The 15,645-nt window shown below is 43.6% G+C and overlaps 1 protein-coding gene across 1 annotated transcript; it reads right to left on the bottom strand.

The window, feature by feature from the left end:
* Nucleotides 1-5,169: 5,169 nt before the first annotated feature.
* LOC311141040 (transcription cofactor vestigial-like protein 4) lies at nt 5,170-13,107 on the bottom strand. Its single transcript, XM_084176316.1, has 5 exons — nt 12,272-13,107; nt 8,598-8,721; nt 8,206-8,476; nt 6,345-6,429; nt 5,170-6,227 (listed from the first exon to the last, which is right to left on the bottom strand). The coding sequence occupies exons 1-5, from the start codon at nt 12,336-12,338 to the stop codon at nt 5,923-5,925; spliced, it is 852 nt and encodes a 283-aa protein (XP_084032442.1). The 5' UTR covers nt 12,339-13,107; the 3' UTR covers nt 5,170-5,922.
* Nucleotides 13,108-15,645: the final 2,538 nt, after the last annotated feature.

The following is a 15,645-nucleotide window of genomic DNA, read 5'->3' as shown; positions in this document are numbered from 1 at the left end:
TCATCATCATGAATCAAGTCGACAGCCTACTGGCAAATCTTTTTTAATCCTTGTCATGTTGTCACGTTCGTCGAATGACGGGACAGACCAAGGCGCAGCGTGATATACGTACAATTTTATTTACACTGAATAAACACCACGACAAAACAATAAACGTCCAAGGTAGTACACAAAACAAACCTTACACGGAACAAGATCCCACAACTACACAGTGCCAATAGGCTGCCTAAGTATGGTCCCCAATCAGAGACAACGAGCGACAGCTGCCTCTGATTGGGAACCACACCGGCCAACATAGAAATACACATACTAAAACCCACATAGAAAATACTACATAACAAAGAATATACACACCCTGACTCAACATATACGAGTCCCCTGAGTCAGGGCGTGACAGTACCCCCCCCCCAAAGGTGCGGACTCCGACCGCACAACACAAACATAACAGGGTAGGGGCCGGGTGGGCATTCCGCCTCGGAGGCGGATCCGGCTCGGGGCGTGACGACCTCTCACTCTCCGCCTCCCTGTTGCGCCCCTGGTCTGGTCTGGACCTTGGCGCGCTGCTTCCCCTCTCCTTCCTCCCACGATACGCCAGGCCCTGTCTGGACCCTGGTGTGGGAGACCCCGACCCTGGAGAGGGGCTGACGTCATGGTCCGGACTGAAGCCGCTGATCGGAGCTGGACTGGACCCCGGTGGAGCGGACTGCGCTGGCTCCGGAGTGGAGCAGCTGACCGGAGCTGGATCAGGCACCGGTGGAGCGGACTGCTCTGGCTCCGGAGTGGAGCAGCTGACCGGTGCCGGACCAGGCACCGGTGGAACGTGCACGGGCCGTGCCGGACTGGACAAACACACCACTGGTCTGGTGCGAGGAGCAGGCACGGGCCGGACCTGACTAGGAACACGCACCACTGGCATGGTGCGAGGGGCAGGAACGGGTCGGGCCGGACTGGCGACGCGCACCACTGGCTTTGTGCGAGAAGCAGGAACGGGCCGGGCTGGCGACGCGCACCACTGGCTTGGTGAGAGGAGCAGGAACAGGCCGGGCCGGACTGGCGACGCGCACCACTGGCTTGGTGCGAGGAGCAGGAACAGGCCGGGCCGGACTGGCGACGCGCACCACTGGCTTGGTGCGAGGAGCAGGAACAGGCCGGGCTGGACTGGCGACGCGCACCACTGACTTGGTGCGAGGAGCAGGAACAGGCCGGGCCGGGCTGTGGAGGCGGACTGGAGGTCTGGAGCAGAGAGCTGGCACAACCCGTCCTGGCTGGATGCCTACTTCCGCACAGTATGTGTGAGGCATCAGCACAGTACGCACTGGGCTGTGCACGCACACTGGCGATACAGTTCGTAGAACTGGCGCAGGATATGCGGGACCGAGGAGGCTTATTGGAGACCAGGAGCGTTGAGCCGGCACACCCCGTCCTGGCTGGATGCCCATCTTCGCACGGCACGTGCGTGGTGCAAGCACAGGACGTACAGGACTGTGCCGGCGCACTGGCAACACAGTACGTAGCTCCGCATAACACGGAGCCTGCCCAGTCATTCGCTTCCTCACGTGAGTACGGGGAGTTGGCTCTGCTCTGACACTAGGCTCCGCCAACCACCCCGTGTGCCCCCCCAAAAATGTTTATTGGGGCTGCTTCTCGGGCTTCCTCCTCGACCGGCCTCCTCCGTGTTGCCGTTGCTCCTCTCCTGCCTGGGCATTTACCTTAGCCCATGGTCCTCTCCCCGCAAATATCTCTTCCCATGACCACAAATTGCCCACCTGTGACATGGCTACTCGCTCCGCCTGGGCACGCTGCTTGGTCCTCGTTTGGTGGGATCTTCTGTCACGTTCGTCGAATGACGGGACAGACCAAGGCGCAGCGTGATATACGTACAATTTTATTTACACTGAATAAACACCACGACAAAACAATAAACGAAATGAAACGTGAAGTCCAAGGTAGTACACAAAACGAACCTTACACGGAACAAGATCCCACAACTACACAGTGCCAATAGGCTGCCTAAGTATGGTCCCCAATCAGAGACAACGAGCGAAAGCTGCCTCTGATTGGGAACCACACCGGCCAACATAGAAATACACATACTAGAACCCACATAGAAAATACTACATAACAAAGAATATACACACCCTGACTCAACATATACGAGTCCCCTGAGTCAGGGCATGACACATAAAGAGAAATAATGAAGAGAAATTATAGCTAAAACGTATCGGTGCTCATCGGCCATTGGATATAAACATTACACAACAAGTTGGAAATCACAAATTCAACAATGAGTGGTTTGGAAGGAATTGATGTCAGTGGCTAACTGCAAGCATTACAACTGGGAAGTCGGGAATAAAAAAGCTCCGACTGGGAAAATACGTTTTGAACAGTCATCCTACTCGAAATTGTAAATCCGGCCTCTTTCTCTTTCTTTGATGACAAAATTTCCCCACGAAAGCCATGCCACCTTCTTGTTCAAGTGTCCCCTGTAGCTCAGTTGGTAGAGCCTGGCGCTTGCAACGCCAGGGTTGTGGGTTTGTTTACCACGGGAGGCCAGTATGAAAATGTATGCACTCACTAACTGTAAGTCGCTCTGGATAAGAGTGTCTGCTAAATGACTAAAATGTAAATGTAAAGTGAGCACAGCACAACAAGGTGAGTCCAAAAATTTATTTTATGCTGCTGCATAAATTATGTAATATGCCAGGGAGATATGTATACTGTAGCTAAGAAAGTAATACTAAGTGTATGTTTTTGTAGTAAGCTGTGCCTCACCCTAATAATTTGGTCAATTTTCCACTCATAATTTAGCCTACTGTTCTGACTTGGTGGTGCACATGTAGCCTATAGCCTATTTTAGAGAAATGTCATCATCAAATATTTTAAGAGCTTTCATTTTCTGCTTATATGCCCCCTTTATTTATCGTATGGTTCTGACTTGGTGTACAGGGAGAATACTGTAAGAACGGCCCATGTTCTGAATTCTGTCACTGTACATTTCAAAAGTGCTGAACAAATAGTTATATTGACTACATCCATCCTAGCTCGCTCATTAATGTCTTAATCGTAATTATGGATTGCCTCTTATACGCTCATCGTCCCCTTATGCCATAGTTTGTACATCTCAATTGTCAGTAGAAACCACATTTGTTTAAGCAAGTCAGCCATATCAGATATGTTTTTTTTAAAGGCAGTAAAGGAGGCTGAATTAACTGTTTAGCTGCCAGGCAAGTCTCCGCTGATAGCCATGTGTAGCAGTGGTAAGGTTTTGGGACTGCTGTTGGGACTCTGATGTTGGGACAGCTTTAAGTAGGCCCTAACAGTTTGTGGGCACCGTTTGTCACTGTTATAGTGCAATTAATGTATTGTTTAGTGTTGTGTTGTGTAGTGGCTTGCTGGCATGCATCTAAAACAATTTTTTTTGTTTGCCCCACCAAGATTTACATGCTAAAATCGCCACTGGTCACAACATCCATACAGTGCCTCCGACCATATTTTCGGATCAAGTATAAATTGGCTCTTAATACGCGCTCCTCCGATCAGCGGCTCCGGAGACGTGCTCCGACCAGCAACTGTCGATCATGTGCGCGAGGGAAAATAGATCATGCTGCAGGCAGCATAGAGAAGAAAAAACATGCTTAGAACTGATAATTGATCACATGGTGCAAGAATGAATGCAAGTAATTGATTATTGAATGTTATGCGTGCTCTGGGCATTACTGACTCAAATGAACGAAATTATTCGAACGATTCGTTCTTTTGACTGAACGACTCGAAAAGATCAGAGTCAGTAAGAAGAGCCGATATTCCCATCACTACTTTTAATCAGCAGGTTTGTATGGGCCGGAGTTTCAGCTTTACATGGTGACATCACCATGCGGTAAATTTGTAAATAGACCAATAACATAGAAAATTCCAAACCTCTCTGCAAATAACAGCTAGTTTTCAGTGTTCCCTTCCCCACTCAGACTACTCCCAAACAGTCTAGCAAAATTCTTGCTTGAGAAATATTTTTTTTGCTAAAAATCTATTTTTGCCCATTTTAATGTAGTTGCATGATTTGATATTGATATAACATTGATATAAAAACATTGGTGCAGAATAAAAGCAGATCAGAGCAACTCCTGATTCTTGTCAGCTGATTCATGAGTACCTTTGCATTGGATTGCTATTATACGGTATTGCCACAAACAACGTTTTTGTAAATGCCCCCACATTGCAATCCATTCTGAAATGCAGTTAATTCGGTCATTTTAGAGTGATTCTCTTTTTACATTAATCTGACAAATTATTTTACAATATATATATATATTTTTTACTGGAAACAAACCTAAAGTCTATTCCGTCAATAGTGGTTAACTTGTCCGTTTTTCCAGTTTACACCTCTGTACATGTATAATACTGCAAGACATGTAGATATAGAGTTCAAAGGCTTCATTTATGGAAAATGATTCAGAGCATCATATCATTTCATTTGTTAAACAAGATAGAACATGCAAATAAGCAACTGAAAAAATTTTGGTTCTGAAGCCAGGGCCAATATTAGCCCTGCCCTTCCTACTCCATTTCCCTCCCTCCTTCTCTCCCTCCCTCCCTTTCTCCCTTCCCTTGCCAAACAGGATCTGTAGGATCTTTGTGAATAATTTTCTCAGGAGACAGGAATGCTTGAACACAAGCCTGCTGGGACATGCTCCCAACATTCCCTAAATCTCCCAGAAAAAAGCCCCTACTGAGGACGAAGTATTCACCTTTCTTTAGTTTTAAACCCAGGAGGGATAGGGATTCAAACCCCCCTAAACGCTGCCATGACTCAATCACCAAAAGGTATATAAATGTCCCCCTTTCTGCAAAGAATCAAGTGCTGAATGCCATAATGCTTCCATCTTGTGACTTGGTGTACGTGTACACTATAAAGGATGTAACCCAGACACACAGTGACTCACCACTGAAATTAAGCTGTCTGGAACGCTCCCTTGAATGTCTACAGAAGTAGTATTCACATGAGAATCTGACTTCTTTACTGAGACGTGGAAGTGACACATAACCAACCTTTCTGACCTTGTCTTCTTTAAAGCAAGGTCATAAAGCATACCTGTATTTGTAATTGTAAGTCAGTGGAACTTACATTTTTAAAAAGTATGTACAACAATCACAGTCATAGACTCCAGGGAGGTAATTGTATTGAATTGAATTTATATAATGCATTTGATCAGTTTTCAAAGCATTCCATATTTTTCAAAGTACATAATGTAAAAATTGCACACACAAAATGTTTTCATAAATCACCAGGTTGCTTTTCATACAAGAATATTGTTAGTTTAAGTTGTACGTTTTATTTAATAAAGCTACAACTTGTAATATCCAGTCACAAATAGGTTTTTCTTTTTGAGTTGTCCTTTTTGAGTTGTTTTCATACAAAAACATGAAGTTACTGTATTTAACAGATTTTTTTGTACAGTAGATTAGCACAGTAGATCATTTAGTAGACTGAAAATAGGATCCAGGTTCGTTAAAAACATACAGTATAAATACACAATCATGAAAGTTGTGGCATCTTCACCGCATGAAATATGACACATTTATTAAAATATAATGGCCATCTATTTCAGAGATAGATATGCTATTAAAAAGTCTGGGACAGAAATGAAGAGAAATAAAGACCACATCACTGCAACATTTTCTTGTTCCTTGAAATTGGACCAATAACCCCCCTTTCCACAAACAGGGCATAGACTCATAGAGATGCACTCAATGGTTCAACCATAGAGTAGGTAAGTATTCCTGCATTCCTGTTCTCTAGTCTACCCTCTCTCAATAACTGTGTTTCCTTGGTGCTTTCATTCGTTGAAAAGCATGGACCTGCTGTTGTTTTGCATAAAATGCTACTCAAAGTTAATTATTTCTCCAGGAAAGGTCTCTGTAGTTTTATTTGACTGACCAGAAGCTGGAGGTGGGAGTGGTGGTACTTGGATACTCTTTGGGAGCTCGGCTTGGGCTGTGGCTGGGGGAGTGAGTGACACTTGGGCTGCTGGGTGGTGAGGATGTAGACGAGGAGCACGAGGAGGATTTAGATTTGATCTCAAGCCACTTCTCTCCCAAGGCCTTGGCAAAGTGGTCATCCACAGAGACGCTGATGGAGAGCTGGCGGGAGCTGGCCCTTTGGTAGTCCATCCCCAGGCTTCTCTTGAAATGCTCCTCCACCACATGGTCATAGCTGTGCTTAGATAACACTGCAATGGAGAGAACACCAAACAAAGGTCAGAGGCATAATTCTTAACAAGTCTGCAATATAACAACAGCATTGTAGCGCTACAGTTTTTATTGAGATAAAGGAGAATGATACTGACCTGTGGATGAGTGGCTGCTGCGGAACTCAGATCTGCAGGTGGGCTTTCTTGTGGAGGAGACACAGGTGATCACAGAAGGACGCATCTGAAAGAGGCAAAATAATTGGTACATTTCAAAAAGTGTTTAAACATTATAAGATTCTGTACAGAACAATGTCATCGAAATCCTCACTCCCCCCAGAACAATAGGATTAACATGTCAACGTAAACATAGCACATTTCGCCATCACTAACTTTTTCTTGAAGGTTCTATTTGAGTCTTGGAAAGAAAATGAATTTGGTTATAGGATGGGGCCTGAAAGCTGTTCACCCTCATCAGGTTGGCACAAACAGGTCAAAGAAAGAGATGTCTGTTTAGTCATGTTGAGGACATTCCTCCCACCATTGCTCACATTTTCTCCCCGAATCCGGCTGGATTGCATATCTTGGACAAGCAGAGGCCTGTAAAGGCTCTTGGGAATAGACTGTGCTTGAGTGTTTATAATCACCACAGAGATCTCAGAGATACACTATATATACAAAAGTATGTGGACACCCCTTCAGATTAGTGGATTCAGCTATTTCAGCCACACCTGTTGCTGACAGGTGTATAAAATCGAGCACACAGCCATGCAATCTCTATAGACAAACATTGGCAGTAGAATGGCCTTACTGAAGAGCTCAGTGACTTTCAACGTGGCACCGTCATAGGATGCCACCTTTCCAACAAGTCAGTTCGTCAAACATCTGCCCTGCTAGAGCTGCCCCGGTCCACTGTAAGTGCTGTTATTGTGAAGTGGGAACGTCTAGGAGCAACAATGGCTCAGCCGCAAAGTGGTAGGCCACACAAGCTCACAGAATGGGACCGTCAAGTGCTGAAGTGCGTAGCGTGTAAAAATAATCTGTCCTCGGTTGCAACACTCATGACCGAGTTCCAAACTGCCTCTGGAAGCAACGTCAGCACAATAACTGTTCGTCGGGAGCTTCATGAAATGGGTTTCCATGGCCGAGCAGCCGCACACAAGCCTAAGATCCCCATGTCATGTGCAATGCCAAGCGTCGGCTGGAGTAGTGAAAAGCTCCATGCCATTGGACTCGAGCAGTGGAAACGCGTTCTCTAGATTGATGGATCACGCTTCACCATCTGGCAGTCCGATGGACGAATCTGGGTTTGGCGGATGCCAGGAGAACATTACCTGCCAACGGTAAAGTTTGGTGGAGGAGGAATAATGGTCTGGGGCTGTTTTTCATGATTTGGGCTTGGCCACTTAGTTTCAGTGAAGGGAAATCTTAACGCTACAGTATACAATTACATTCTAGACGATTCTGTGCTTCCAACGTTGTGGCAAAAGTTTGGGGATGGCCCTATCATGTTTCAGCATGACAACGCCCCCATGCACAAAGCGAGGTCGATACAGAAATGGTTTGTCGAGATCGGTGTGGAAGAACTTAACTGGCCTGCACAGAGCCCTGACCTCAACCCCATCAAACACCTTTAGGTTTGAATTGGAACGCCGACTGCGAGCCAGGCCTAATCGCCCAACATCAATGCCCGTCCTCACTAATGATCTTGTGGCTGAATGGAAGCAAGTCCCCTCAGCAATGTTCCAACATCTAGTGGAACGCCTTCCCAGAAGAGTGGAGGCTGTTATAGCAGCAAAGGGGGGGCCAACTCCATATTAATGCCCATGATTTTGGAATGAGATGTTCGACGAGCAGGTGTCCACATACTTTTGGTCATGTAGTGTATGTAGGCTCTGACTGTCTAGGGCTACACTGAGAGATTACTGACACACATACATGACTGAGACAAACCAGAAAACCTATCCTTCATGTTGTTAGCACCTGGACCCACTATTATAATTGTTCCTCGTGAAATTACCTGTATCTGATTGGTGGCTGTAGTGCTTTTGGTTTTCTTCTCTATCCTCTCAGGCTCTTTCCTTGGTTTCTTAATTAGGTCCAGTGGTTCATCCATAGGTGGTGTGGGATACACATGATGGGGCAGATGACCTGTGGGGCTGGGGGTTGGGCTCCAGGAGGATGTGGGGCTGGGTGTTGGGCTCCAGGAGGATGTGGGGCTCTGGGGAACACTAAACACAGCTGGCCTCTGAGCACTTCTCATGTTGCTTTTGCTCTGTGCCCTCTCTCGCCTGAAACACAAAATCACATGCTGAAACATGGAATCACACACTGGACATGGAGTTATAAAACCAGTGGTTGTTAATTATGATGTTATAGAGGGGGATTAAGGCATGGGCAGGTTTCACAAACCTTTCTTCCAATGTTAAGCCACGCTCAGAGCTGTGTTTGCGCTTGACTGGATGCACTGGTGGTACTCGAACTCTCTCATTGGTCATATGCCTGTATCTATCTTCACTTCTTAGGTTGGGCTGACCTACAAGAGGAAAGATCAAGCACATATAAAGCTAATGGTTACTATTTGAAATAATATACACTATACTTAGTGGCAAAGATATTGGCACAGATAAGGATGTCTTACACCTAACTAACCTACTGAACAGACATTAGGTGTGGCAATGAGTAAATAGGTGACAGGTTGTTTTGATCCGTGGAACTGTGACATATGGTTTATCACCTGTATGAGTGGTTCGTGGCCGTGGGAAAGCTTTCATGCCACCGTTAATTTTAAACTCTGTTAAGCTGTGGAACTAGACATACCAGATTGGTGAGTGTTACAAATCTTCTTGATTCAATGTTAACGGTAAATTTTGTTTTTCTACATACAGTGATGACACCTATTTTATTTACATATCTAAGAGAGGAAGATTAGTTCAAAATGTGGATTGAGCTGGACAAACTTAACACTTCAATTTCTAATGCCTTGATTGAAGTATCTCTTATTTCTGAGAGAACGAATGTCTCACAACCGTCATTACAATACACACATCAAACAGAAGTGTTCTCCTCATTGTGAGAAACTAACAGAAACACATCAACAGTTGCTAACATTCTTTGTGTTATTTACATTACATTTTAGTCATTTACAGTGCCTTGCAAAAGTATTCATCCCCCTTGGCGTTTTTCCTATTTTGTTGCATTACAACCTGTAATTTAAATGGTTTTTATTTGGATTTCATGTATGGACATACACAAAATAGTCCAAATTGGTGAAGTGAAATGAAAAAAATTACTTGTTTCAAAAAATTCAAATAAATAAATAAAGGAAAAGTGGTGCATGCATATGTATTCACCCCCTTTGCTATGAAGCCCCTAAATAAGATCTGGTGCAATCTATTACCTTCAGAAGTCACATAATTAGTTAAATAAAGTCCATCTGTGTGCAATCTAAGTGTCACATGATCTGTCACATGATCTCAGTATATATACACCTGTTCTGAAAGGCCCCAAGAGTCTAAAAAACCACTAAGCAAGGGGCACCACCAAGCAAGCGGCACCATGAAGACCAAGGAGCTCTCCAAACAGGTCAGGGACAAAGTTGTGGAGAAGTACAGATCAGGGTTGGGTTATAAAAAATGATCAGAAACTTTGAACATCCCACGGAGCACCATTAAATCCATTGTTAAAAAATGGAAAGAATATGACACCACAACAAACCTGCCAAGAGAGGGCCCCCCACCAACACTCATGGACCAGGCAAGGAGGGCATTAATCAGTATCTGTCCATAGGACCACTTTAAGCCATACACTCCACAGAGCTTGGCTTTATGGAAGAGTGGCCAGAAAAAAGCCATTGCTTAAAGACAAAAATAAGCAAACATGTTTGGTGTTCGCCAAAGGGCATGTGGAAGACTCTCCAAACATATGGAAGAAGGTACTCTGGTCAGATGAGACTAAAATTGAGCTTTTTGGCCATCAAGGAAAACGCTATGTCATCACCCCGAGAACACCATCCCCACAGTGAAGCATGGTGGTGGCAGCATCATGCTGTGGGGTTGTTTTTCATCGGAAGGGACTGGGAAACTGGTCAGAATTGAAGGCATGATGGATGGCGCTAAATACAGGGAAATTCTTGAGGGAAACCTGTTTCAGTCTTCCAGAGATTTGAGACTGGGACGGAGGTTCCCCTTCCAGCAGGACAATGACCCTAAGCATACTGCTAAAGCAACACTTGAGTGGTTTAAGGGGAAACATTTAAATGTCTTGGAATGGCCTAGTCAAAGCCCAGACCTCACTCCAATTGAATTTGTGGTATGACTTAAAGATTGCTGTACACCAGCGGAACCCATCCAACTTGAAGGAGCTGGAGCAGTTTTGCCTTGAAGAATGGCCAAAAATCCCAGTGGCTAGATGTGCCAAGCTTATAGAGACTTGCAGCTGTAATTGCTGCAATAGGTGGCTCTACAAAGTATTGACTTTGGGGGGGGGTGAATAGTTATGCTGTTTTTTTGTCTTATTTCTTGCTTGTTTCACAATAAAAAATATTTTGCGTCTTCAAAGTGGTAGGCATGTTGTGTAAATCAAATGATACAAACCCCCAAAAAATCAATTTTAATTCCAGGTTGTAAGGCAACAAAATAGGAAAAATGCCAAGGGGGGTGAATACTTTTGCAAGCCACTGTAGCAGACTCTCTTATCCAGAGCGACTTACAGTTAGCGTATTCATCTTAAGATAGCTAGGTGGGACAACCACATATCACACTCCTAGTAAGTACATTTTTCCTTAATAATGTAGCTGTCAGATGTAATAAGGGGGGGGGGGGGGGGGGGAACTGGGGAGGAGGTGAGGAGGGGGTGCAAGGGGAAGTGCTGTGGGATTATTTAAGAGACTCTTTGAAGAGGAAGGGTCAAGATGTTTTCGGAAGATGGGCTGTCCTAGCTTCAGAGGGAAGCTGGTTCCACCATTGGGTTGCCAGGACAGAGAAGAGCTTGGACTGGGCTGAGCAGGAGCTGCCCTCCCGTAGGGGTGGGAGGGCCAAGAGACCAGAGGTGGCAGAATGTGAAGTTTACCAATACAGTACACTGGCATTTGTTTTTTGTAAAGCTAACACCAGCCTTCTTCACACCTCACATTATGTTGTTTCTTTCAAGCTTGAACTATATTCAAATTGGCATTGTCAATATACCAAAAGACATGCACCACATTAGCATGCAATGCTCTACTACCCCATTGAGATGCAATGCTGAATGATTAGGTCATGTTATTACATGAATGGTCCCCCTAATCTCAAATACTCCCCCTATCCACAATCGTCATTCCAATCCACATCTCAAACAGTCATGTCCCTCAACCCCAACCTCTCACCTATGACCTCCCATTCTGTCCCTCAGACAGCATAGTGCCACAGTGGAGGCCTGTGGAGGGTGACTGGGAAAAAACCACACCTTGCCTGACTGACGTTCTGATGCCCGAGGCATGGTTATTTGTTCCCTATCAGTAGAGGAAACAAGAGGGCAGTATCTTCAGATCCTCTCCATCTGCCACAGTTATTCCCATCATCTGACATAAACCTCTCTGAAATAATGCTTGAGAGCCAGACATTTAGAAGCAAGTTGATATTTTACCAATGGAGGGACTCATTTATAGTTGCTGACTATTCTTAAATGTTGTTATAGCCTTAAGTGGATATAGTGAGGTATTATCACATTCGTCAAAGTTATCTTAAACATTTAAAAGTAAAAATATGTATTGGTTTCTTAAATGATATTGTTAAAATTGCTTTAGAGTGGATTACATTTTGTTTTTATATAATTCAAACAATTACCTCAAATATACTCATTGACATTTACTCGGACTTAGTAAAAGTTATTTTATAATGATCCTAAACATTTGCATTTCTAATAACATTATTTGAACTAGCTAAGCTAATTACTAAGTAATAACGATCTAATAACTGTGTCATCATACATGATAACAATGCATGTTGCAGCAATAAATACTACTATTTAAAGTAGCAGGGATCACAACGGCACAATTCTATTTTGTGAAACAATAGGCCTATAAGAAAATAAATAAGAAATATTACCTTCCAAGATGTAGACTTTGAAACCACTGCTCATCCGAGTTATGTAGTGGAAGTTTGCAACAGCCATGTCTCCTTGTCTTTGTCTGTGAATAAAGCAAACTGCAGAGGACCACCTTGACTGTTCGAGCTAAAAGGACACAATGAGCCTAAGTTCTGTTTGGAAATGGAAAGTTAATGAGATGCTGGGCTTGATCTTGGCCAGGTAACGTATCAGGAGGCTGCACAGAGCTGCTGTGTCTTCCAGGAAACCCTATTCCTGCAATGTCATTGGTCGCTCTCAAGCCAATCACAATCTCCCCCCTTTTAGATGTTTCTGTTATTGTTGCAGGAAGAGTGGGTTCACAGGTAGATACTTCAGAGGAAAAATACCATTAAACTGTTCCCTGAATGTCCCTGCACCACACAACCATACATTTACCTCACATTCAAGAAGTCTATGTCAGGCATAAACAGGAATGTAACATAGATTACTCTACGTTCATTTCAACGGAGACTCAAAACAAGAAAACACTGATAATGTCACAAAGCACTTTATTCCATGTTTTGCACTTCTCCCAGAATCCACTGGGAACTCCAGGTGTATCTTTTGTCTCCCCTCTCTGGAAGTCAGCACCTGTCCTCTGCCCTTCCCTCGCTCCTAATCTACAATCTCACCAAGCTGCATTTTTTCGAGTGTTTAGCCCACCGGAGCTCCAGTCATTCCACTGACCTGCCCATACACGCACACAGCTGTACTGTGAGCCAGCCTCACCATTAATGAAAAAGGCTTTTGTTGATGGCCAGACAAAGGCCCCTAAATCCTGGAAATGCTACTGCCCTGAGAAACAATCTTGCCTGAGCATGCTGAAGAGTCTGGACACACATGAGCACACCCTCAGCACACGTGACCACAACAACACTCATGACCTGACACATTTACAGGCACTTATACAAAATACATTTAAAAATTACAACATTTAGAATGTGTATTGACCGATATGCTTTTGAAGGACTGGAGGGACTTATTTATAGTTGCTGACTATTCTTAAAATGTGGTTATAGACTACTTTTTTATATTCATTTTCTTTTTTTGTGTGACACAGCTCTGTGAAAGCGCTCAACAAAAATGGAGACTACTCCTGTCAAGCAAGTCAAGCTCAACAGTGACCCCTTGGGGTGTGTGTGTACTGGCATTTCTAACATTTTATTCATAGGATTTTGTTGATTATGATGCATCTAAACTTCATGAATAGGGGAGAGTGGGGTAAGTTGAGCCAAAGATGGTAAGTTGAGCCAAAGGGGTAAGTTGAGCCACCCTCATTTCTAGGAAACCATACACACAATTAATAATTTCATCAAATATTTAGGAAGAGGTTATAATTTCATGGAGTCTGTGAAGGAAGAAAAAATCAAATGACTTTCACAAAGTCAAATTAATTTATTGTGTTAGAAGTTTCATGATGCTTGTGTCTAAATCAAAGTCGATCCCTTTAAGATTGTTCTATACATCAGTTGGGGTCTTTATGAGGTACTAAACCTAGCCTGAAAGTGCATCCTTATAGCTGTGTGGGCTAATATAGTCAAAATCTTTGCCTTGGGGTAAGTTGAGCCAATTGTTGAGCCAATGGAAAGTTTAGCAAATGGAACTGTTTTCTTCCCAGGTGTATATGCAAGGAATTATTGCTGGGATATTAGGTAACAACAGGGCCTGGCCTGTTAAAAGTGTTTTAAAAATAAGTGTTTGTTAGGTGTTGGGCCTGTGTTCAAATATACTTTAAATGATTTTAAAAAACTAAAAAGCGATTGTGATTGTATTGAATTGTGTTTGGGAAATAAAGATAGACATGGTTTTAAAAGGTAGTGGTAATATTTCATTTAGTACAGAAATGTGTAGGTGTGTTAACTTACCCTGTCCCTCAGCTCAACTTACCCAAGACAGCACTTTTTTTAACAAGCTATGTTTTCAAAACTGTAATGTTAACATAAATACTGATTATTTCCAGGGATACATAACATCCTGAAACATATGTAGATATCTTTCTTAGAAAGAATACTGTATATCCCTTGACAGAGTGATGCTGAATGTCCCCTACTGATGGTGCAGAGTAAAACTTACATTCCTTCATTTTATTTAACCAGGCAAGTCAGTTAAGAACAAGTTCTTATTTACAATGACGGCCTACACCGGCCAAACCCAGACGATGCTGGGCTAATTGTGCGCTGCCCTATGGGACTCCCGATCACGGCCGGTTGTGATACAACCTTGAATCGAACCAGGGGGTCTGTAGTGACACCTCAAGCACTGAGATGCAGTGCCTTAGACCGCTGCGCCACTCGGGAGCCCAGGAATACATGTACCATGGTAGTACAATGTTAAAAAGACCATGGTACTATAATGTTTTTTTGGTCACTACTGATTTTTTTTTTGTTGTTTATGAATTCGAAGGACCAATAAAAAGGGATAAAAAACGTATGTGGATTTTAGGCCAGTAACAACCACCACAGGGTGTCCGTTCAGAAAAAAACAAAGCAGTAGTTCCAGTTCAAGGGTTTAATGAAGATCCACACACACACATACAACGCCACTCTCTCTGATACTAATTGTGGTTCTGTAAAGAAAAGGGGAGAACTTAGGCTATAGCACAGTACGGAAAAATATGCCTATTTGCATGTCAACAAACTAAACTGGCTATGTGGACCCAAACACATGCTAGATGCACAAATAGAAAATAGAGCAATGTAGAAATATCTACACATTATAAAACATAACAAACATGCACAATCTACAACCGAAAGTAACCTAGCACCACAGAGAAATGCTAACAAATGCTAATCGCTAATAAGCATGCTAAATACAGTGCATTCGGAAACTATTCAGACCCTTTTTTCCACATTACTCTCCTTACTCTAAAATGGATTAAATTGTTGTTGTTCTTCTCATCAATCTACACACAATACCCCATAATGACAAACCAAAAACAGGTTTTTAGAAATTTTTGCAAATGGATCAAATAAACAACTGAAATATCACATTTACATAAGTATTCAGACCCTTTTCTCAGTACTTTGTTGAAGTACCTTTGGCAGTGATTACAGCCTGAAGTATTCTTGGATATGATGCTACAAGCTTAAAACACCTGTACTTGGGGAGTTTCTCCCATTCTTCTCTGCAGATCCTCTCAAGCTCAGTCAGGTTGGATGGGGAGCGTCGCTGCACAGCTATTTTCAGGTCTCTCCAGAGATGTTTGCTCGGGTTCAAGTCCGGGCTCTGGCTGGGCCACTCAAGGACATTCAGAGACTTGTCCCGAAGCCACTCCTGTGTTGTCTTGGCTGTGTGCTTAGGGTCGTTGTCCTGTTGGAAGGTAAACCTTTGCCCCAGTCTGAGGTCCCGAGAG

This window comes from Coregonus lavaretus (assembly GCF_964263955.1).
Source record: "Coregonus lavaretus genome assembly, chromosome: 14".
In the NCBI taxonomy this organism is placed as follows: Eukaryota; Metazoa; Chordata; class Actinopteri; order Salmoniformes; family Salmonidae; genus Coregonus; species Coregonus lavaretus.
The sequence above is the reverse complement of the archived record's forward strand: the minus strand, read 5'-3'. Positions and strand labels throughout refer to the sequence as shown.

What these genes read in the sequence shown, in the direction of transcription:
- LOC311141040 (XM_084176316.1), bottom strand. Translation starts at nt 12,338, where the DNA reads ATGGCTGTTGCAAACTTCCACTACATAACTCGGATGAGCAGTGGTTTC. An exon ending in GGCTTAACATTGGAAGAAAG is followed by an intron (nt 8,477 to 8,597) that starts GTTTGTGAAACC and finishes TTTGTGTTTCAG; the next exon opens with GCGAGAGAGGGCACAGAGCA. An exon ending in CAGCAGCCACTCATCCACAG is followed by an intron (nt 6,228 to 6,344) that starts GTCAGTATCATT and finishes TCTCCATTGCAG; the next exon opens with TGTTATCTAAGCACAGCTAT.